The 23,693-nt window shown below is 47.5% G+C and overlaps 1 protein-coding gene across 3 annotated transcripts; it reads right to left on the bottom strand.

Annotated features, from left to right (window-relative positions):
- Positions 1-735: 735 nt before the first annotated feature.
- USB1 (U6 snRNA biogenesis phosphodiesterase 1) lies at positions 736-23,523 on the bottom strand. Of its 3 annotated transcripts, none has more exons than XM_019012505.4 (7): positions 23,272-23,501; positions 22,220-22,386; positions 12,088-12,271; positions 8,018-8,071; positions 4,911-5,016; positions 3,295-3,378; positions 736-2,206 (listed from the first exon to the last, which is right to left on the bottom strand). In XM_019012505.4, exons 1-7 carry the CDS (start codon positions 23,328-23,330, stop codon positions 2,102-2,104), a joined length of 759 nt encoding a protein of 252 aa, XP_018868050.1. In that variant the 5' UTR covers positions 23,331-23,501; the 3' UTR covers positions 736-2,101. The 3 variants fall into 3 exon arrangements, with proteins under 3 accessions (XP_018868050.1, XP_004057772.1, XP_004057774.1); XM_004057724.5 differs by having other exon boundaries at positions 23,279-23,496; XM_004057726.5 differs by lacking the exons at positions 736-2,206; positions 3,295-3,378; positions 4,911-5,016; positions 8,018-8,071 and adding an exon at positions 8,288-11,182 and having other exon boundaries at positions 23,279-23,523.
- Between the last annotated feature and the right edge of the window lie 170 nt (positions 23,524-23,693).

The raw sequence follows: 23,693 nt of genomic DNA, 5'->3' as shown, positions 1-23,693 counted from the left end.
GGCATCCTCCTCCTCTCCAGAAGAACCAGCCTAATGATGACTCGGAGTCAGCAGATCAATGCGGTGGGGAGCAGGAACAAGGCACAGAATGTGCCTGTGTCTTTCAGTGCAGTGGCTGGGAGGCTGCCCCTTTCAGGAAAGGTGGGGTTGCAGGGGCCACCATGGGAGCCTGGGCAACAGGTCCCTCTCCCCACACCTTTCCCTCAAGCCCTATGTCCCCACCCAGATGCCAGGCCTTACCACGAGGTGGTGTGCAGGGCTGGATCAGGGCCGCCCCAGCACAGGACCTGAGGTTAGGGCTGAGTACGGCCCTATTTCTCATGCAAGCAAGTCACTTAACCTGTTCTCGTAACAGAGGACTAGACATTCCCACCCTGTTTACCTTTCAGGGGATACTGGGAGGAAGACAGGAGAAGGTTCTGGGAAGTGCTCAGTGTCACAGCAGTATAAGGCTTCAATGTCTGCCTATGTGGGTGAGGGATGAGGGTGGTGACCCCTGCCACCTAGCTCCAGGCTAGATGTGCTATGTGAGAACCCTGTGTGTACACCTGGCAGGCCGGGTGACCCCTCCCTACCCTTATTTTACTGAAGCATCATTAAGCCTCTCAAGGCCACCTTGGAAGTCACAGCAGAGACTTCCAAGAATCCTCCCAAACTGTGAGACACAGCTGGACAGGGTAGGGGAAGGTGACAGTCATCTTTTCACTGGGTTAAATACACGTAGTCCAAAAAAGATCCAAAATAAAAAATGCAATTTTTATTTGTTGAACATAATTTAAAACTGTAACATACAAAGATTTCTCTGTCCATCACCAGAAATCCAGAAGACACCTGAAGAGGACTGACTGTTCCTTTGCCACGGGGAAGGTTTGATGAAAAAATTAAAATACCATGCATCCCTGGCCCTTCCTCCACGTTGCCCCTCAGAATGCCTGCAGCTGCAGCAGGCAGGAGGCAGCAGGAGAACCCGGACTGTGGAAGGCCCCTCTGCCTCTCTGGGAAAGCTGCTGGGGAAGCCAGAGGTCACAGTGCATTGGAGGCCTGGCTTTCAGCCACTGGCCAGGCCAAAATGAAACATCTGCTCAAGTCTCCCCAGGCACCTTGCTGGGGGTGAGTGGGAGAAAGAAGTGGAGAAAACTGATGCTGGACCACAAGTTATCACCCTGTACCTTGGCTTTGAAGTGGCCCCTGCTGGTACAGGAGCAGGGTGAGAGTAAAAGTAAATAAATAAAAGCAACATGCTTCAAGGAGAGAGGGTGACAGACCCACTGAAGCACCCCCGTGTCCTGGCTTGACCAGGGATAAGCCAGGGCGTGATGATTTAAAACACTCTGATCTGAGGCCAATGGCATCAAAATACAAATTGCTGAAGTGGGAGAGGAAGTGAAGGGCTGTTTGTTAGGGGGACTACAGTGGAGATTCTGGTGAGTGTGGGTGGGCTCGCCAGTGACCCCAATATTTTCTTTGTGTAACAACCAGAGTAAGCATTAGGATGCCCAGGCTGCCCTCTACTGGCAGTTTCTGGGAAGGACCACAACAGCAGCACCCAACCTGCAACCCACAACAGCCGAGACAGGAGAGAGAAGAAAGGAAGAGAGAGAGACAGGAGAGGAAGAGAGAGAGGAGAGGAAGAGATAGAGGAGGGGAAGAGATAGAGGAGAGGAAGAGAGAGAGGAGGGGAAGAGAGACAGGAAGGGAAGAGAGAGGAGAGGAAGAGAGAGGAGGGGAGGAGAGAGAGGAGGGGAGGAGAGACAGGAGGGGAAGAGAGAGGACAGGAAGAGAGGAGAGGAAGAGAGAGAGGAGGGGAGGAGAGACAGGAGGGGAAGAGAGAAGAGGAAGAGAGAGAGGAGAGGAAGAGAGAGGAGAGGAAGAGAGACAGAGGAGAGGAAGAGAGGAGAAGAGAGAGAAAGAAGAGGAAGAGAAAGAGAGAGAGAGAATATCAGCACTCAGGGAGGATGAGGAGTGGCTACACCTCCTGCCAGGTTGAAGGCATGGCTGGGGCCTCCTACTGGGAGGCTAGAAGCATCTCCATCGATTTTAGCAGGTTCCTCCATCTCAGCCTGGTCTGCAGAGGGCCCTGGAGGAGGAAGGCCTCTGGTGCTCACTTCAGAGGCATCGAGAAGAACTTGTTCCCAGACTTGCAGCGGACTTGCTCAGTGTGCACGCGCAGCAGCACCTCAGCATCTTCAGACCCATCCACGATTGCCTTAAAACAGCAGCCAGGGGAGGACAGTCACATTAAGGGGCATCTGGGACCCACAGGGCACTGCAAACAAAACCAGCTCACCCAACTTCAGAGGCTGGGCGAGGCTGAGGCTGCAGGCTCCAGGCTCTGCATTGGTGATCTTGTCTGATCACTTCTGTAATCTCTGAGGCTGGTCCTATCATCTCAACTTTACAGATGAGGACACAGATGCTCAGAGCCCTGGATCACAGAAACCAATAAAACCAGGCCTGGGACCCAGGTCTGCCGGAGCCCAAACTAGAGCTCTTTGCCACCTCCAGCAACATCAGGCCAAGAGCAAGGTGGCTCCTTAATGAGGGACCACAGCTGCATCCAGCCTGCACATGTTTGGTTTGGCTTGCAAAATGTTTTTTAAACATCCAAATTAGTTGCTGACATTTGAAAACTGACAGATTACATGTAAAAGTCTAGGTTTCTGGCTTCTCTTATGAAGCAGAAGTGCTGGCAACTCTAGGCCAACCTTCCTGCATGGCCACACTCCCTACTGTCTCCCCAACCAGGGCTGGAGTATCAGCCGCCGCTTACCACTTCATGTAACTTGCTGGTTCTCCTCCAAGGGCGCAGATGTGAAAGTGGAATCTTTCAGCTACTTATCAAAATTTGATAGACTCTGGGGGCTGGATGTTCCTTATCCCTGGTACATTTCACCCATTTTCAGTGCCAGGCCCAAGCCTCTGACCTCTGGGCAAGTGGCTAGGACTTCAGGGAAAGCCTGCAGCCTCCTCGCAGATCAGTGTTCTAGGGCAGTGCTCCCTAGAACTGTAATGTGCACACAAATCCCCAGAGATCTTGTTAAAATGTAATTCTGATTTCTTAGGTCTTGGTGGGGGTGGGGGCAAAGATCTGTATTGTTAATAAGCTTCAGGTGACACTGAAGCTGCTGGTCCAGGGGCCACACCTTGAGTTGCAAGGGAAGGTGTTGGGGTCTCCTGCCATGTCATTTGTTTCCCAGGGATTCAGGTTTGGGTGCCTCATCCTCCCCCTCTCCAGCATCTGTCCTGTCATTTCTGGAGTTCAGCGCCCTCTGTGCTCCCGCCCTGGAAATTCACCTGTAGTTCCTGCAGGCACTGCCCCTCCAGCTGGAGACGTGCATCACCCACACACCAGGCCAGGCTGAGGTGGAAAGAAGGGTCCTGGGGAGGGAAACGAGAGGCAGGCAGTCACCCGGACGCCTTGGCAGGCCCTGCCATCACAGCAGGTCTGTGACAGAGCTGTCGTGACATCCCTGCTGGATCCCTGGCCTGCCCAGTGGGAGACAAGATCCTCAGTGTTGATCCCAAGCACCCTCCACAGACAGACAAAACAGCACAGGACTGGTCCTTGCTATGGACTGAATCGTGTCACCTCCCCCAAATTCATGTAGCCCTAACCCCCAATGTGATAGTATGTAAAGATGGGGCCTTTGAGGGGTAATTAGGGTTAGATGAGGTCATGAGGGCAGGACCCTCATGATTAGTGCCCTTTAATCACAGAGAGCTTGGGCACTGCTCTCTCTCCCTGCAGCCCCCAACCCCTGCCCCGCCATGTGAAGGCGGCCATCTATAAGCCAGGAAGAACCCTCACCAGAAACTGACCATGCTTGGCCGGGTGCAGTGGCTCACACCTGTAATCCTAGCACTTTGAGAGGCCAAGGCAGGCAGATCACCTGAGGTCAGGAGTTTGAGACCAGCCTGGCCAACATGGTGAAACCCCATCTCTACTAAAAATACAAAAATTAGCTGGGCGTGGTGTTGTACACATGTAGTCCCAGCTACTTGGGAGACTGAGGCAGAATTGCTTGAACATGGGAGGCGGAGGTTGCAGGGAGCTGAGATTGTGCCACTGCACTCCAGCATGGGCGACAGAGTAAGACTCTGTCTCCAAAAAAAAAAAAAAAAAAAGACATCAACCACGCTGTCACCTTGATCTTGGACTTCTAGCCTCCAGAACTGTGCAAAAATACATTTCTGTTATTTAGGCCACCCAGTCTATGGTATTTTGTTATGACAGCCTGAGCTAAGACAGTCGTATTCACAGAGGCTTTCCCTGAAGTATCATAGAGGCTCATTACATCTGTGACGTGAAAGAAAATCCACCCTCTATTCTGATCTAGGACATTCCAGTACACACCATACTTTTCAGATGACATGAACAAAATCCCCAAAGTCTCAAGTTTTGAAGCAACAATAATTGTCTCCATTCAAATTCATACTTATCTCCCTCAGCACGGTTTAAAAACATATATCAAATAAAATGAATGGCCCTTCAAAGCCCTGATAGTCGACTTAGAGTCCAAGTGCCCTTGGAGGGCCTGGGCAAGGTGCAGGAAGGTGTGTGAAGCTACAACTCTTCTCTGAGGGTCAATCTGACCAAAAATTATTAGGGACATCTACTTAAAAAATGTGAAAACAACATGGGAACATTATGGAGCAGAAGGTACAAATCTCAGGCATATTTAGGATATAAAGCAAGATTTCTAAGAAATGTTGGACTTTGGGTGGGCTGCATCTGACTACACCTCAAAGCCCTCACCTCCCGAGGTGCATCCTCAGAAGGCTGGCATTTGGAGCATCGACACGGGAGGTTCTGAAGGGTCTTCGGTTTGCCTCTTACGAGGGCTTCTTTAAAGACAGTTTTATTCTCGTTAGAAACGGGTCAATGGAGAAGCAGCAGCCCCATTCATTACCTGGTAGAAAGTGGTGAGGTTGAATTCCTCCATGACTCTGTCCACCTCTGAAACCAGGTCCAGGAACTGGGCATGCCCTGAAGTGACCTCAAGCCCAATAAAGGTCCTGGGGAGAGGAAGACAACGCAGGCATGAGATGTAGCCTCTGAGAACACCAGCCATCTGCGCAGCCGAGCAGGAGCCAGGCAGAAGGCCAAGAGCCCTGGGCCGTGGGTCTCACCGTCTCCCTGGTACACTCGCTTTCCTGCTCCATGAGCCAACTCTCTCAGTCCTCAGATTCTCTGTCTGTAAATCTTCCTTTCCCAGTTCTCACCCACACAGCTCTCCTCCCTTCTCTGGATCTAATAACCCTTCCAGGAACGCCTTCACCCACCACTGCCAAGTCACAAACCCAGAAGCTTCTGCACCCCCATTCTCCATCATCATTCCAATTGCAAGCGACTCCTGTCCTCAAGGAGGCCTCTTCTCGAGGACTTTGCTCCCAGGCATCTGCCACGCCTCCCACAAGCACTCAGGCATGCTCTCTCATCTTTAAAAACTCTCCCCTGAACCCACGGTTTCAGCACGTCCCCATCCCATTCTCAGTGAAACTTCTCAAAAAGACGATTTGTCCACCATCACTATCTCTTTCTCACCTCCCATCTTCAACCCACTTTGCTGGGAGTCCTCTTGTCAAAGTTGCCAACAACCTCCACGTTACCAAATCCAAGGGACACTTCGCTGTCCGCCTCGTACGCACCCAGCAGTATCTCACACAGTGGACTCTCCCCTCCTTGAAACCCTTTTCTCTCTTGGCTCCCAAGGCATCACCTGCCACGCAGTCCTGGTTTAATCCTGCCTCCCGTCTCCCAGTTCAGTGTCCTCTGCCACCCTCTCTCCTCTCCAGCCTCCCCGTGGTGAAGATCACTGGATCTTCTCCATCTGCACTCTCCAGGAGGCTGATCTCACCCAGCCCCGCTTCCCACACAGGCCAACACTGCCCACATTTCTATCTCCAGCTGGTCCCTCTCCTGAACACCCAGTTGTATATGTGACATTTCCACCTAGGGGTCCAATAGACAGCAAAACCTAACAGGTACAAACAAACAGGTACAAAGCAGAACTTTTGCTTTTCATCCCACCAGTGTCTCTTATCACAGAAAACGGGGCCAGTTGTTCTAGCCTCAAACCCAGGAATCTATGTTCGTCTTCCCCTTGCTTCACATAAATCCAACCCATTGGTAATTTGGTTGCTTCTGCCTCTAATATATCTCCAATGTGTCCACCTCTTGGTCTTCCATGGCCATCACCCTAATCTAGGCCACCAATGGTCCCTCACCTGGACAATGACACCTGGCTCCTCTCTGGTTTCCCTGCATCCACTCTTGCTCCCTTCTATCTTGCCCCCAGACTCCATGGCCACAGACACACCACTAGCCAGACTGACATCCCCAGATATAGATCAGGTCATGCCTCTCCTCTGTTCAAATCCCTCCAATGGCTTCCATTATACTGAAAATTCAAACTCCTTACTTGAGCTTGCAGCCCCTGGATGGGCTAACCCTGCCCATCTCATCTCCTATCATTCTCCCTCGTGCTTTCTGGGGTCTGCCTCACTGGCCTCCTCAAACATGCTGAAATCTTCCCTGCCTCGGAGTCACTTAGTTTGCTATGTCCTCTGCTTGAAGCTCTTGCAACAGCTCTTCCCAAGGCTGGCTTCTCATTCTCAGGTCACCATCAAATGCCATCTCCCTGGCCACTTCCCTGGTACCCTCCTGGACTACCCACTCCTCACCATCATATCACACCACAGTTATTAACAAACACTCTCATTACTTGTTTATTATCTGTCTCCCCTCTGAATATGAGATTGAAAAGAGCAGGGGCTGTGTCTACCTCTTCACTGATGAATCCTTAGCGTACAGCAAATGCCTGGCACAAGTGGGTGCTTAACAAACTTGTGCAGCATGGAATAAATGAACGAATAAATGAGGCCCCTTTCAGAAGTGCTCAGAGAAGGTGGCCCAGTGAGTGCATCAGACAGGGAGGCTCGCTTTGAAGGCAGGATAATCATTTATTCTTATGTTCATCTAACACTTTAATACTTTTAACTTTTCAAAGGCCTTGGGGCTCATTTGAGCCTTACAACTGCCCAACAGTGGATGTTGGGAGGCGTGTGCCAGTGTGAAAATGAAAGGTCACAGAGATGAAGACATGGACCAAACACCACAACTGGGATGGAGCTGGGCAGAAACAGGTTTTCTGACTTTCACAGGTTTTCACTAAATCAAGATGCTCCTCTCAATCTCTGGGCACCACCCCGCTACATGCTCCTCCAGTCATTTTTTATTTATTTATTTATTTATTTTTGAGACAGAGTTTCACTCTTGTCGCCCAGGATAGAGTGCAGTGGCGTGATCTTGGCTCACTGCAACCTCCTCCTCTAGGGTTCAAGCGATTCTCCTGCCTCAGCCTCTCGAGTAGCTGGGATTACAGGAGCCTGCCACCACACCCAGCTAAGTTTTTGTATTTTTAGTAGAGATGGGGTTTCGCCATGTCAGGCAGGCTGGTCTCGAACTCCTGACCTCAGGTGATCTGCCCACCTTGGCCTCTCAAAGTGCTGGGATTACAAGCGTGAGGCACCGCACCTGGCCTTTTAATTTATTTTTTTTGAGACAGGGTCTCACTCTGTTGCCCAAGCTGGAGTGCAGTGGTGCAATCTTGGCTCACTGCAGCCTCGACCTCCAGGGCTCAAGCGATCCTCCCATCTCAGCCTCCCAAGTAGCTGGAACTACAGGCACACACTACCACGCTCAGCTAATTTTTGTATTTTTCATAGAGACAGGGTTTGGCCATGTTGCCCAGGCTGGTCTGGAACTCCTGAGCTCAACCTATCCACCTGCTTCAGCCTCCCAAAGTGCTGGAATTACAGGCATGTGCTACTGTGCCTGGGATCTCCCAGTTATTTTTCTTAAAGAAAGGTTCAGGTTTGGGGATAGCTGCCTTTATAGTCATAGAGTTGGTTAAAAGCAAACAAAAAATGGGACAAACAAGTCCAGAAACAAAGCACTCAATTTTTGCACCAAAGAATCTTCCTCTAATGGTGATTGGGGGTTGGGAGGACCCACCTGGTTTTCTCTTGATTGGTGTAAATCTTTACCTGGTTGGCAGTAAAGAAGAATCTGAAATTTAGAAGACCGTATTTCAGGAAAAATCGTAAGAAAAAAAGCAGAAAAAATAGCTTATGTTAAAAAAACCAGCACTTTGAAAATATAGTTAACTCATTTTGCACTTAATATTATCACCCCATTATGCAGGTGGTATACTGAACCTTAAACATTAGAGCTGGACAAGACCGTAAAATCACCCAGCCCGAGTAACACACAACATCATCCAGGTGCTAGGAAAAATTTTACTTTGTTAATAGCAGTTCATTTCGATAAACAATTTGAGACTATCTCAACTTTACTGATGGGAACTGAGAAAGCCTTATTGATCAAGTAGGTGATAATGGACCACTTAACAGCTGATTCATTTCTTGCAGTTTTTTAAAATAGATGACTCCGATTTCATCTAAGCAATCACGAGAACATTTCTTCGTGTGTCAGGGCTGAGCTCAAGCCTTTGCACACTCCGTTTCTCGAATCCTCACACAACTCTGTGAGCAGGCCTACAATTATGCCCATTTTACAGACAAAGAAACAGAGGCATGGTGAAGCTGAATTTGGTGATCCAGGATTGGCACAGTCAGTCTGCCTGTTTCCAGAGTCCTTGTTGTCACCTATGACGCTTTTGTGAAGGGAATAGGTCTGTTGGTGTGAAATCGAGACAGATGCCCCCACCCACCTACCCCTCAGATCAATAACACGGGAAGAGTCAGGCTCAGCTAGGTAAGTGCTTTGACTTGGACTGGTTCTGTCCTTTATTCTCTGAGACACTAGCAATCTCACCGTGGAAAGTCTCATCACAGAAACAGATCATTTTACAGCCCCCAGGCCAAGGGTCTCACCCCCATCTGAGGGAACATAATATACCAGCATGCTGGGTAGAGCCTCACAATCTGCCCAAGGGCAAAAGTCAGTCAGCCAACTCTCTGCCTCTGGAGAAAATGTAAGGGATCACAGAACCACCAGGAGCTTGGTTAAGTGCAGCTTTTAGGAAGAGTTCTCAAGGTGTCTCCCAAACATCCTGGAGTGGACATTGGATGTCTGTGCCCAACCAAAACTCCTTTTCCTGGTAACCTCGTGTTGCAGGATGGCTCTCCACCCCTACTCCAGAGGCAGGCTGCCCAGGCCTGGCCAAACAGAGCTTAGCATTTCCTCAGTCACAGCAACAGAATCAGGGGTGCACCACCCACTCTTGGTCACCTTAGGCTCAACCAGATGATCAAAGTTGAACAGACCACACCTGCCCAGGCTTCACTCATGACACAGATCCTTTCCTCAGAGGGAACCAGCCCAGGGGTCCAGGTGCTGTTTTCTAGTCTCTCAGTGAGCAAGGGAACCAGCCACATATACATCCCACAGGGATCAGTATTTCTTGCAATGGACTTTAGGCAGAGTTTTCCTAAGTCCCAGCAAGGGACTCGTGCCCAGTTAAGGAACCACTGTACGCAGGGGAGCCCAGGCCGTGGCTTCCCTGGAGGGGTGCAGTTCATGCTGTCTTCCTAGCGCAAGTGCAGTGTGCCAGTCATCAGCACTAACAGCCGCTCTCCTCCTTCATCCAGGGGCAGAGCTTCCGCAGGATAAGGGAAGCACTCTCTGTGGAAGGGGGAAGGGCCTGTTAACTCTTTACTCCCAAAGAAAGCACACAGGAGACGGGTCAGACCAGGCAGTCATTCCTGTGACTTGTGCTGAAGCCAATCAGAGAGGGAGGCTGTCTTTCCAGGCTGGTACACCATTAGCCAGGAGATGCAGTGGCTTCGTCATTGTGACAAAGGAAGGGGACAGAGCTGAGATGGTGAACAGTCTGCCTGTGGTGGTGACAGTCAGGTGCCATCTGATATCTTGTCACCCCGGTCCACTCATGCATGAGTCAGTGCTACCTCTGAATCTTTTAGTTATACCAGCCTATAAATTTCTCTTTGGTTTAAGCCACTTTGGGTTGGGCTTCTGGCATGGGCTTCTGGCACCTGTGGTTAAGAGAGTCCTGATAATATACAATCAATCAACTTGATAATGACAATCCAAAGAGGGGGAGGGCTGGACTAGGTTGAGAGATGAGTTTCAGCCCTTATTCCCTGGCTGAGTGTCTGGATTGGGACAAATCCTGTCCTCCTCTAGCCCTCAGAAGGGGTTCAGCTAACTGAGCAGTTTCCTAGTTGGGCAGTGACATCCTATGGAATTCCCGGGCCTATGGCCCCCTGAACTGTGGGAATGGGGCTTTGGCTAGAAGACTGTTTATTTCTGTTTTACACAGCCACACATCAGGCTTTTGTGCAACACCTCATTTGAAAAAAGGCTCTGCTGATAAAGGCAGGGTCAGAAAACCATCAGCCGGGCGGCTTCTTAGGCTCCTTCTAGTATCAACAGTAGAGGATCCAGAAAGATATTCTCTGGGCTCCCTCATTCCCGCTCCATGACTCAACAAGCATCTATTTGATGTCTACTGTGAGCAGAGCACTTGGAAAAAAGCTGTGGGGCAATTCAGAGAGAAGCCACAGTCCTGGCCTGGAGGAACGTGGGCTCCAGGAAAGAAGATGGACACAGGAATGACTGCATATGAGGGTGAGTGAAATGACCACCAGGGGTAAAGAACCACAGGACCGACTGATCTCTGGATAGAGGGATTCTGCAGGATATGCCAACTGGGAGCGCCTCAGTGAAAGAGCAGGGTTTTGATCTGGACAAGTCTAGCAGGAGATGCATTTCTGGTAGGAAAACAGTTATGAAATAATCCAATAGGTAAGGGGAAAAAAAAAGCCCCAGGCTGGCAGACAAAACCAGTAGTGGGGTCTGGTACTAACCCTTCACCCAAGTGGTGTGCTGAGGGCACCCAAGATCTCCTTTCACCCCCATAGGCCCCCAGTGAGGTAGCTCCCACCATTACCATGACCTGTTTGACCTATCATTGTGAAATGATAACATATGTGTTGGTCTCAGCCTCCAGTTCCTGACACAGAGATCCTAAAACCTGTGTCATTTCCTAAGCAGCAGGGGTGCTAGGAGCATCTTTTGTTCTATTATCTGGTCTGTGATCCTGGCTCCTGACACAGAGCTCCTAAATCCTTTAGAATTTCCTGGGTGACAGGGGCATCTTTGGTTCCAATGAGGCAATGAGGTCCTGGATGGGGGCTGATCACAGAAAGAGCAAGCCATGATTAGAAGCTGGGAACTTTCAGCCCCACCCCCTACCCTCCTGGGATGGGAGCGAAGCTAGAGACTGAGTTAATAATCCATCATGCCTATGTGATGAAGCCTCCATAAAAATTTGGAACTACAGGGTTCGAGGAGCTTCCCTTGGTGAATAAGAACACACCCATGTGCTGGGAGGGTGGCTCACTCCCAACTCCACAAGGTCAGAAGCTCCCATGCTCGGGACCCTTCCAGACCTCACCCTACCTATCTCTTCATCTGGCTGTTCATGTGTATCCTTTAATATATCCTTTGTAATAAACTGGCGACCTAGTAAGTGGACTGTTTGCCTGAATTCTGTGAGCCATTCTAGCAAATGATCAAACCTGAGGAGAGGGTCCATAGAACCTCTGATTTGTAGTGAAATCAGACAGATGTTGTGGGTAACCTGAGAGCTCAACACTGCAGATGGTGTCTGACATGGAGCGCAGTCTTGTGGGACTGAGTCCTTAACCTATGAAGTCTGCACTAACCCTGGGTTATTAGTGTCAGAATTGAGTTCGATTATAGGACACCCAGTGGGTGTCTGGAGAGTTGGATAATTTGTTGGTGTGGAAAAAAACTCGACACATCTGGTCACAGAAGTGCTGGAAGTACTGAGCAAGAGCTTACAGAAAAACAGCTGGCTTTTCCTACAGAGCAGATAAGGCATCAGGGGTGTCAAGAGCTTCCACGGCATGCCCAAGGTCACGGAGGATGAGAAGTAGAGCAGGCAGCCCCAGGAGAGAGGCCGTGTTCTATCTTTAGGTCTGCCTGCCTGCTGGGGTAATGCCCGCAGTAGCTCAGGAGAGGAGGAGAAGCCATGGAGGGGAGGGAGCGGAGAGGCAGAGGGAAGAAGCACTCACCTCTGGAACGAGGTCATACGGGCTTTCAGAGCCTGCACGAAGGGGAGGATCCAGTGGTGGCGCAGAACCACACTCTGAGACAGGCTGAGGTGGAACGCCTCCATCCTTACCAGCCGGGGGACATATGTCTGGGCATGGGGCAGCAACACATCAAGCAGATCCAGGAACTCCTCCTTGGCTTCATCTGGAGGGGAGGAGTAAAGAGGGTGGGCCGTTCTCTCAGCCAAGGTGCCATGGCTGAATGAAGAAGCCCAGAAGGTAGAGGGAGGTCCTTATTACTCTGGTTTTGGGGAGAAAATTACTTGGACAGCCGCCTATGTCTATATCTTCTAATATAATTTTATTTTCATTTATTTATTTATTTATTTATTTATTTATTTTTAATTATTATTTTTTTTGAGAAGGAGTCTCGCTCTGTCGCCCAGGCTGGAGTGCAGTGGTGCAATCTTGGCTCACTGCAAGCTCTGCCTCCCGGGTTCATGCCATTCTCCTGCCTCGGCCTCCCGAGTAGCTGGGACTACGGGCGCCCGCCATCACGCCCGGATAATTTTTTTTTTTTTGTATTTTTAGTAGAGACGGGGTTTCACCGTGTTAGCCAGGATGGTCTCGATCTCCTGACCTCGTGATCCACCCACCTCGGCCTCCCAAAGTGCTGGGATTACAGGCGTGAGCCACTGCGCCCAGCCTCCAGTTTTTTTTAACAGGGTCTACCCTCAGGAGAAACTTACTGAATTACAGCCTAACCTGAAAGTGTTTTATCAGACTCTTAACTGACCTGGGGGAAGTGAAATACCAAACTGCAGCACCTTCTGGCCATCCTGTCCCACCTAGGATGGGGAAAATTCTGAGAAGCGTGTGGGAAGTTCCCAGTCCAGAGGAATTGGCTCACCAAAAGATTGACACCCAATCACAGGACTACAGAAGGATTCTTGTCCCCCACCACCTCACCACCACATTCATACAGGCCTGTTTACCACAGTTCCTTTTACATAGTACTTCATGTCCAGCTATCGAGGAAAAATTACAAGACATACTAAAGTGCAAAAATACAATCTGAAGAAAAATAGTAAGCATCAGAACCCCTTAAATATAAAAGACTAGAAACCATACAATGTCTGATCTCAGGCCACAGTGAAATTAGACTAAAAGTCTATAACAGAAATGTAGCTGGAAAATCCCCAAATACTTGCAGATTAAACAACACACTTCTAAATAACACACGGATCAAAGAAGAAATCTCCAGAAAACTTTATAAATATTTTGAACAAAATAAAAATGAAAACATAACTTATCAAAACTTGTGGAATGCAGCAAAAGGTGCTTAGAAGAATATTTATAGCATCAAATGCATATATTAGAAAAGAAGATCTAGGCCGGGTATGGTGGCTCATGCCTGTAATTCCAGCACTTTGGGAGGCTGAGGCAGGTGGATCACTGGAGGTCAGGAGTTCGAGACCAGCCTGACCAATATGGTGACACTCCGTCTCTACTAAAAATACAAAAATAACTGGGCACGGTGGTGCGTGCCTATAGTCCTAGCTACTTGGGAGGCTGAGACAGGAGAACCGCTTGAACCTGGAAGGCGGAGGTTGCAGTGAGCTGAGATTGCGCCACTGTACTCCAGCCTGGGTGACGGATCGAGGCTCCCTCACAAAAAAAAAAAGAAAAAGAAAAAGATCTAAAGTCAATCATCTGAGTTTCATCTTAGGAAAGTAGAAAAACAACAGCAAATTTAATCCAAAGTAAGCAGAAATAAAGAAATAATTAAAATTAGAGCAGAAATCAATAAAATTGAAGACAAGAAATCAATAAAGAAAATCAATAAAACCAAAAGCTGGTTGTTTGAAAAGATCAGTAAATCAACAAGTTTCTAGCCAGGCTAACTAAGAAAAATAGAGAGGGCACACAAATTACTAAAATCAGGAATGAAAGATGGGACATCATTACAGATCCCATGGATAATAAAAGGATAATCAAAGAATACTATGAATAACTTTATGTCCACAAATTTGATAACCTAGATGAACTGGAACAATTCCTTGAAAGACCCGATCTGCTAAAACTCACAAAAGAAGAAATAATCTAAATAGGCCTAAATCTATTAAACAAATTGAATTATTATTATTATTATTATTTTTGAGACAGAGTCTCACTCTTTTGCCCAGGATGGAGTACAGTGGTGCAATCTCGGTTCACTGCAACCTCCGCCTCCCAGGTTCAAGCGATTCTCCTGCCTCAGTCTCCTAAGTAGCTGGGATTACAGGCACCTGCCACCAAGCATGGCTAATTTTTTTGTATTTTTTTAGTAAAGACAGGGTTTCACCATGTTGCCCAGGCTGGTCTCAAACTCAGGCAATCTGCCCGTGTTGGCCTCCCAAAGTGCTGGATGACAGGCGTGAGCCACTGCACCCAGCCTGAATAAATGATTAATTACCTTCCGGCTGGGCTCTGTGGCTCACACCTGTCATCCCAGCACTTTGGGAGGCCAAGGCGGGTGGTTCACCGGAGGTCAGGAGTTTGAGAACAGCCTGGCCAACATGGCGAAACTGTGTCTTTACTAAAAATACAAAAATTAGCCAGGCGTGGTGGTAGGTGCCTGTAATCCCAGCTACTCATGAGGCTGAGGCAGGAGAATAGCTTGAACCTGGGAGGCAGAGGTTGCAGTGAGCCGAGATCATGCCAGTGCACTCCATCCTGGGCAACAGAGTGAGACTCTGTCTCCAAAAAACAAACAAACAAACAAAAATTACCTTCCAAAACAGAAGGCACCAGGCCCAGATGGGTTCGGTTCACTAGAGAATCCCACCAAACATTTAAGGAAAAAATTAAACCAATTCTCTATAATCTTTCAGAAGACAAAAGCAGAGAGAATACTTCCTGACTTATTCCATGAAGCCAGCATTATCCTCATACCAATACCAGAAAAAGACATTACAAGAAAACTACAGATCCATATCTCTCATGGACAGAGATGCAAGATTTTCAAGAAAATATTAGCAAATTGAATACAACAACATATAAAAAGAATAATGCTCCACAACTAAATGGGATTTATCCCAGGTATTCAAAGCAGGCTCAACATTCAAAAATCAATTAATGTAATCCATCCAATCAATAGGCTAAAGGAGAAAAATCAAATGATCCTATCAATAGATACAGAAAAAGTATTTGACAAAATCCAATGCCCATTCAAGATAAAAACTCTCAGAAAACTAGGAATAGAGGGGAACTTTGTTAACTTGATAGAGAATGTCTAAAAATACCTATAGCTAACTGATAGGAAACTCCAAAGCTTTCCCATTAAGATCAGGAACAAGGTAATGATGCCTCCTCTCACTACTGCTTTTCAACTCATACTGGAAGTCCTAGCTAATGCAATAAGACAAGAAAAGGAAATAAAAGGTATACGGATTGGCAAAGAAGAAATAAGCCTGTTTTTCTTTTTTTTTTTCCCCAAGACAGAGTCTTGCTCTGTTGCCCAGGCTGGAGTGCAGTGGTGCACTCTCCGCTCACTGCAACCTCCACCTCCCGGGTTCAAGCAATTCTCCTGCCTCAGCCTTCTGAGTAGCTGGGATTACAGGCATGCGCCACCATGCCCAGCTAATTTTTGTATTTTCAGTAGAGATGGGGTTTCGCCATGTTGGCCAGGCTGGTCTTGAACTCCTGACCTTGTGATCTGCCCGCCTTGGCCTCCCAAAGTGCTGGGATTACAGGTGTGAGCCACTGTGTCCGTTTTTTTTTTTTTTGAAACGAGGTTTCGCTCTTGTTGACCAGGCCGGAGTGCAATGGTGCAATCTTGGCTCACTGCAACCATTGCCTCCTGGGTTCAAGTGATTCTCCTACCTCAGCCTCCCAAGTAGCTGGGATTACAGGCATGTCCCACCACGGCTGGCTAATTTTCTATTTTTAGTAGAAATGGGGTTTCTCCATGTTGGTCAGGCTGGTCTTGAACTCCCAACCTCAGGTAATCTGTCCACCTTGACCTCCCAAAGTGCTGGGATTACAGGTGTGAGCCACCACACCCAGCGTGTTTTTCTTCATAGATGACATGATTGTCTATGGAGAAAATCCAAAAGAACTGACAAAAAAAATTTCCTGGAAGTAATAAATGATATAGCAAGGTTGCAGTGTACAAAGTTAACATACAAAAGTCAACTTCTGTATATTTGCTTTCCTATACACCAGCAACGAACAAGTAGGATTTGAAATTAAAGATACAGGGTTTACCTTAGCACCCCCTGCAAATTGAAATACTTAAGTATAAATCTAACAAAATAAGTATAAGATCTATATGAGGAAAACTATAAAACTCTGATGAAAGAAATCAAAGAAGAACTAAGTAAGTGGAGAGATGTTGTGGGTGGCAAGCCATCCAGGTGCCAAGGCAAGAGACCGAGGGCACGAGTTGTTCCAGTATAATAAAATATATAAAACAACAAGAGATATACTAGATCTAGATCATAGACATGATTATATATGAATATCATTAATCATTAGTTTGTAGCAATTACTCTTTATTCCAATATTATAACAATCCTCACTCTATAATCATAACCTAGGAAAAACCAGGCCATACAGAGATAGGAGCTGAGGGGACATAGTGAGAAGTGACCAGAAGACAAGAGTGCGAGCCCTCTGTCATGCCTGGACAGGGCCACCAGAGGGCTCCTTGGTCTAGCAGTAATGCCAGCGTCTGGGAAGACACCCGTTGCCAAGCGGACCGTGGTCTAGCGGTAGCGTCAGTGCCAAGGGAAAACACCCGCTACTTAGCAGACCGGGAAAGGGAGTCTCCCTTTCCCCAGGGGAGTTTAGAGAAGACTCTGCTCCTCCACCTCTTGTGGAGGGCCTAACATCAGTCAGGCCCGCCCACAGTTATCCGGAGGCCTAACCATCTCCCTGTGATGCTGTGCTTCAGTGGTCATGCTCCTAAGTCTGCCTTCACACCTGTACACCTGGCTCTGCCTTTTAGCTAGCAGTAGCAAAATTAGTGAAAGTACTAAAAGTCTCTGATATGCAGAAATAATGGCGTAAGCTGTCCTCTCTCTCTCCCTCTCTCTCTCTGCCTCGGCTGCCAGGCAGGCAAGGGCCCCCATCCAAGTGGCGTGACTCACGTAACCTTGTCAATCATTGGAGATGGCTCACACTCCTTACCCTGACCCTTTGTCTTGTATCCAATAAATATCAGCGCAGCCTGGCATTCGAGGCCACTACCGGTCTCCGCGTCTTGGTGGTAGTGGTCCCCCAGGCCCAGCTGTCTTTTCTCTTATCTCTTTGTCTTGTGTCTTTATTTCTACAATCTCTCGTCTCCGCACACGGGGAGAAAACCCACCGACCCAGTGGGGCTGGACCCTACAAGATATTCCATGTTTATAGATAGAAAGATTCAATATTGTAAAGATGTCAGTTCTTCCCAATTTGATCTACAGATTCAATGCAATCCCAATCAAAATCTCAGCAAGTTATTTTGTGATACTGACAAACGGATTCTAAGGTGTACATGGAGAGGTAAAAACCCAAAACAGGCCAAGTGCTGTGGCTCATCCCTGTAATCCAAGCACTTTGGGAGGCTGAGGCGAGAGGATTGCTTGAGCCCAGGAATTCAAGACCAGCTTGGGCAATATAGTGAGACCCTATCTCTAAAAAAAACCCAAAAAACCCCCCAAAAAACCCAGAATAGTCAACACACTACTGAAGGAGAAGAACAAAGTTGGAGGACTGAAACTACCCAACTTCGAGACTTAACTATGTAAAGTTACAGCAATCACAACAGTTCACCAATGGTATTGGTGAACAAATAGATGAATGGAACAGAATTGAGAACCCAGAAATAGACCCACACCAATACAGTCAACCAATCTTTGGCAAAGGAGCAAAAGCAATACAATGTGAAAAAGAGAGTCTTTTCAACCAATGGTGCTGGAATAACTGGCTATCCATATATAAGAAAAGGAATCTAGACACAGACCTTCCACCTTTCACAAAAATTAACTCAAAATGGACACAGAACTAAATGTAAAATGCAAAACTGTAAGATTCCTGAAAGATAACATAGGAGAAAAATGTAGATGATCTTGGGTTTGGTGACAACTTTTTAGATATGACACCAAAGGCAAGATCCATGAAAGAAATAATTGATAAGCTGGACTTCATTAAACTTAAAAACTTCTGCTCTGTGAAGGACAACGTCAAGAGAATGAAAAGACAAGCCACTGGCTGGGAAAAAAATGTATTTGCAAAAGACATATCTGATAAAGGACTATTATTTCAAATATAAAGAGCTCTTAAAACTCAATGTTTTAAGACCCAATATTAGACCCACATCATAATATTAATAAACAAAAATGATTAAAATTTATTAATAAACAAAAATGATTAATATTAATAAACAAAAATAATTAAAAAGTGGGCAAAAGACCTTAACAGACACCTCACTGAGGAAGATACACAGATGGCAAAAAGCATTGAAAAGATGATCTGGATCATATGTCATCAGGGAAATGCAAATTAACAGACAACAGTGACATATTACTACACACCTATTAGAATGGCTAAACTCCAGAACACTGTCAATACCAAATGCTGGTGAGGATGTGGAGCAACAGGTACTCTTATTCATTGCTGATGGGAAGCAAAATGGTACAACCACTGTGGAAGACAGTTTGGTGGTTTCTTACAAAACTAAACATACTCTCATCATAAAATCCAGCAATTACATTCCTCGGTTTTTGCCCAAAGGAGTTAATGTCCAGGCCAGGTGTGGTGGCTCACGCCTGTACTCTCAGCACTTTGGGAGGCCAAGGTGGGTGGATCACGAGGTCAGGAGTTCGAGACCAGCCTGGCCAATATGGTGAAACTGCATCTCTACTAAAAATACAAAAATTAGCCAGGCGTGGTGGTGCGCGCCTGTGGTCCCAGCTGCTCGGGAGGCTGAGGCAGAGGAGTTGCTTGAACCTGGGAGGCGGAGGTTGCAGTGAGCTGAGATCGTGCCACTGCACTCCAGCCTGGGCGACAGAGTGAGACTCCATCTCAAACAAAACAAAAAAAAACTTATGTCTATACAAAAACCCACACATGGATATCTGTATTATGATGTGGGTCTATTTCTGGGTTCTCAATTCTGTTCCATTCATCTATTTGTTCATCAATACCACACTGTTTTGATTGCTTTATTCATAATTTCCAAAATTTGGAAGCAATCAAAATGTCCTTCAGTAAGTGAATGAATAAACTGTGGTACATCCAGACAATGGAATATTATTCAGCAATAAAAAGAAGTGAGCTATCAAGCCATGACGAGACATGGAGGAACCTTAAATGCATCTTACTAAGTGAACGAAGCCAATCTGAAAATGCTACATACTGTATGCTTCTAAACATATGACATTCTGGAAAAGGCAAAACTGCCGCCACGGTAAACAGAGCAGTGGCTGCCACGAGTTAAAAGGAGGGAAGGATGAATAGGCAGGGCACAGAGGATTCTTAGGGCAGTGGAACTACTTTGCATGGTCCTATAATGGTGGATGCATGTCTTTATAGTATTGCCCAAACTCACAGAATATACAACACCAAGAGTGAACCCTAATGTAAACTGTGGACTTTAGGTGATTATGATGTGTCAATGTAGGTTCATCAATTGTGACAAATGTACCAATCTGGTGGGGGGTAATTGATAAAAAGAGAGACTACACCTGTGTGGGGGCACGGGGTATAGAGGAAATCTCTGCACCTTCTGCTCAATTTTGCTGTGAATCTAAAACTACTTTAAAAAATAAGGTTGAGGCTAGGCACGATGGCTGATGCCTGTAATCCTAGCACTTTGGGAGGCTGAGGTGGGTGGATTGGCTGAACTCAGGAGTTTGAGACCAGCCTGGGCAACATGGTAAAACCCCATCTCCACTAAAATACAAAAAATTAGCTGGGCATGGTGGTGCGTGCCTGTAGTCCCAGCTACTCAGGAGGCTGAGGCAGGAGAATCGCTTGAACCTGGAAGGCGGAGGTAGCAGTTAGCCGAGATTGTGCCACTGCACTCCAGCCTGGGCGACAGAGCAAGACTCTGTCTCAAACGAACAAATAAATTAACTCTATTAAGACAAAAAAATGTTTAAAAAAATGCAAAGGAAAAAGCAGAAGCCCCTGAAATTCTGTCACCTAAAGCAATGGTCTCTAAACTACTGTGATCACACAGCCCATCAGTAAAACAAGTTTGTACGTATATGCTAATAAAAATATATTTATAAATTACAAGTGTGTGCTACTCTGTAAAATTGTGTTATAAAATGTGCACTCTCAAAAACAGAAATCTAAAAAGATGAGATAAAAAGAAATACATTTAAAAGTTCTAACAATTTTCTACTACATCCTAAAGTATGGGATCATCTTGACCTCTCCCCTAGGGGCATATACCCACTTTCAACACCAACTCCTCTAGAGATAAAGACTGTGAAACTTTGATGCCTATTTCCATATGCATATACTAATTTATATATCTTATTTGTTTAAAAAAAAAGAGAGAGTATACCATTTAAACAGTTCTGGAGCTAGTTTCTACATATAACATTACATGTTGGACATCTTTCCCCTCAGTATAGAGAGGTCAAGTTCATTATTATAGCTCCATAGTAATCTATTAATCAGAATAGATGAGCATTTCTCTAATCAGTTCACTATTGATAGACATTTAGCATGATTCCAATTTTTCACAAAGAACACCACAATGACCACCCTCGTATGTTCACATATTATTTGTTTTTTTACCAAATATGTGACCGCAGCTGCATGATTAACAGAGTCTTCTCAGCCGGGCGTGGTGGCTCACGCCTGTAATCCCAACACTTTGGGAGGCCGAAGCGGGTGGATCACCTAAGGTCAGCAGTTCGAGACCAGCCTGGCCAACATGGTTAAACACTGTCTCTACTAAAAATACAAAAATAAGCCAGGCGTGGTGGCGGGCACCTGTAATCCCAGCTATTTGGGAGGTTGAGGCAGGAGAATGGCTTGAACCCGGGAGGTGCAGGTTGCAGTGAACCGAGATCGCGCCATTGCACTCCAGCTGGGCGACAATAGCGAAATTCCGTCTCAAAAAACAAACAAACAAAAAAACACCAGAGTCTTCTCACACCCAGCATCCTATTCAATTTGCCCAAATCCCCTGGTGGATAGGCAGCAGAGAGAATCATCTCATACTCCTTGTGCAGATGGGGAAATGGAGGTTTCAAGACCTAAAATTACTCTGTGTACTTTGCTAAGAACTTAACACAGATTATCTGATTTAATCTTCATGAAAGTCCTAGAAGACTGGTATCACTACTCTCCCCATTTTATCTATTTATTTATTTTTATTTTATTTTATTTGAGATGGAGTCTCACTCTGTCACCCAGGCTGGAGTGCAGTGGAGCGAACTTGGCACACCACAATCTCTACCTCCCAGGGTCAGGCAATCCGCCTACCTCAGCCTCTCAAGTAGTGGGAACCATAGGCGTGTGCCACCACACCTGACTAATTTTTTTGTATTTTTGGTAGAAACAGGGTTTCTACCTGTTGCCGAGGCTGGTCTCAAATGCCTGGGCTCAAGTGATCTGCCTGCCTCCGCCTCCCAAAGTGCTGGTATTATAGGTGTGAGCCACCTGGCCTAGCCAGTGCTACCCCCATTTTAGATTTGAAGAAACTGAAGCTCTGAGAAGTCTAGTATCTTATAAAGGGGACCCAGAGTAGTGGGCAGCGGAGTGAGGTCTGACTCTGAAGCCTGGGCATTTTTTGTCTGCCACCTGCTGATCAGAGCTAGGGTGGGATTTGAACCTTGCACACCCAGCGTTCCCAGGGCCCTCTCAGAAATAAAGTGCCTGACATGACCTTGACACCCTGCTCCAGATTCTCCTTTGGTCACCTCCTCATGAACAGGGAGAATATTATACCTAGAGGTAATACATATTTTAGGCTACGAATTCAAAACCAAGATGACAGAAAAATCCCCAGTTCTTGAAACCTGCTCTTTCTCTGCTAAGTCAATGACTTTCCCGCCACCAGTGTTAGAGGTTTCTGGTTTCTTCCTTCTAGTTGGGGCCAGATTCTGCCCTTCATGAGGCACCTACGGGTCTATGGGTTTTGGCAACTTGCCTTTCACACATCACTCACATGGTACATAGACATGGGTGGCCCAGTTGCCTCGCTCGTGGGGGAAGGTGCGCACCCGTCCCCCGTGTTTTGTGCTGTCATCTTCAGGCCCCTCCTCGGTGCCCGGGAACATGTTCAGCACACTGTCAGGTACTGGAAATCTCTGCCTGGGAAGGGGGCTCTGGCCACTGCAAAAGAAAAAAAGAAAAATGAGTACATTTATCCTGTTAGCATTCTCTACCTTTGTATATACCATAAAAGTTGTAACCCCTTATATATGGTGGCTCTGAGTGTGTGTTTCCAGCCTGGTGCTGGAAGCAGCTTCTAGATAGCGAAATTGTTTCTCCAGTATTGTCTCATTGGGGTCTCCAACTCTGGGGCACAAGGTCCCCATGGGAAACAACGGGGCATGCAACAATGTGGTTCAGGGGTCACATTTCCAAGCTGGACAGGCTGCAGCTGGAGTAGCACTTTCTAGCTCTATGACCTTGGGCAACTCATGTCCCCTTTCTGGTCCTCAAATGCCTCATCTGAAAGTATATGTCTACCTGATAGAGCAATTGTGGGATCAGCTGAGCTACTGCTTGTAAAGCACTCAGCAAAGATAAGGCCTAGCATTTAAGAATCTAAGCCCCAGGAAGTAAGGCCGACGGTTTTGTTCACCACTGAATTACCAGACCCCAGCCTGGCAGGGAGTGGGTGCTCAGTGAATATTTACTGGATGAATGAAAAGGCTCTCCCTACGCTTTAGCAAGTATTACTATCACAATTGTGTTCAAATCAGGAAATGGACCTAGGATGGTACAGGGATGTGTGCCAGGCGATAGAGTGGGCCAGCGCGAGGCTGGACCGGAACCCACGTCTGGCCTCCCAACTTGGCCCTAGCCAGGTGGGGCCACTCTGGAGCTTTGTCTGGGGTTGGGGGGGATATCTTCTGGATCCTCCTTTCTTCCTGCGTCCCCTTTTCCTTCCCAGAGCCGCCCCGCATCCTCCCTCCCCACTCCACCCCCAGACATTCGGGTCCCGTCTGGCTCTAGGGTGAATGCGCGCGCCCTCCGGAGAGACTTCCTCACTCCTCACCGACGGTGGCTCCCATCCCCCGGCCTGGTCCGCATCCCGTCCTCGGACTCATCCTCGGAGCCGCTGCTGCTGTAGCCCACCAGGGGCGCCGCGCTCATGGGGCCTCATCCAAGACCACCAGAGCAGGTCCACCAGCAACCTCAACCGGCACCCGGAGTTCCGCTGTGCCGGAAGCGCCCTCCCAGGGGCGGGGCCTGGGCTGGCACCGCCTCGGGGCGGGGCCGGGAGGGGCGGAACCCGGCAGGACAGTGGTGAAGATTCAGCCCACCGACTCCACGCTGCCTGCCGGCTGCGCACGGGGATCTGGCCACCTGCAGCCTCCCGGCACCCCGCTGGGACCTCCCCAGCCTTCGTGTACCCATTTCACATATCGCTCAGGGCCCTCACCTTTCTGCCCGCTGCTCTGTCTGCAGCC

Source organism: Gorilla gorilla, chromosome 18, assembly GCF_029281585.2.
Source record: "Gorilla gorilla gorilla isolate KB3781 chromosome 18, NHGRI_mGorGor1-v2.1_pri, whole genome shotgun sequence".
Lineage (NCBI taxonomy): Eukaryota > Metazoa > Chordata > Mammalia > Primates > Hominidae > Gorilla > Gorilla gorilla.
This window is presented reverse-complemented; position numbering and strand designations above follow the sequence as displayed.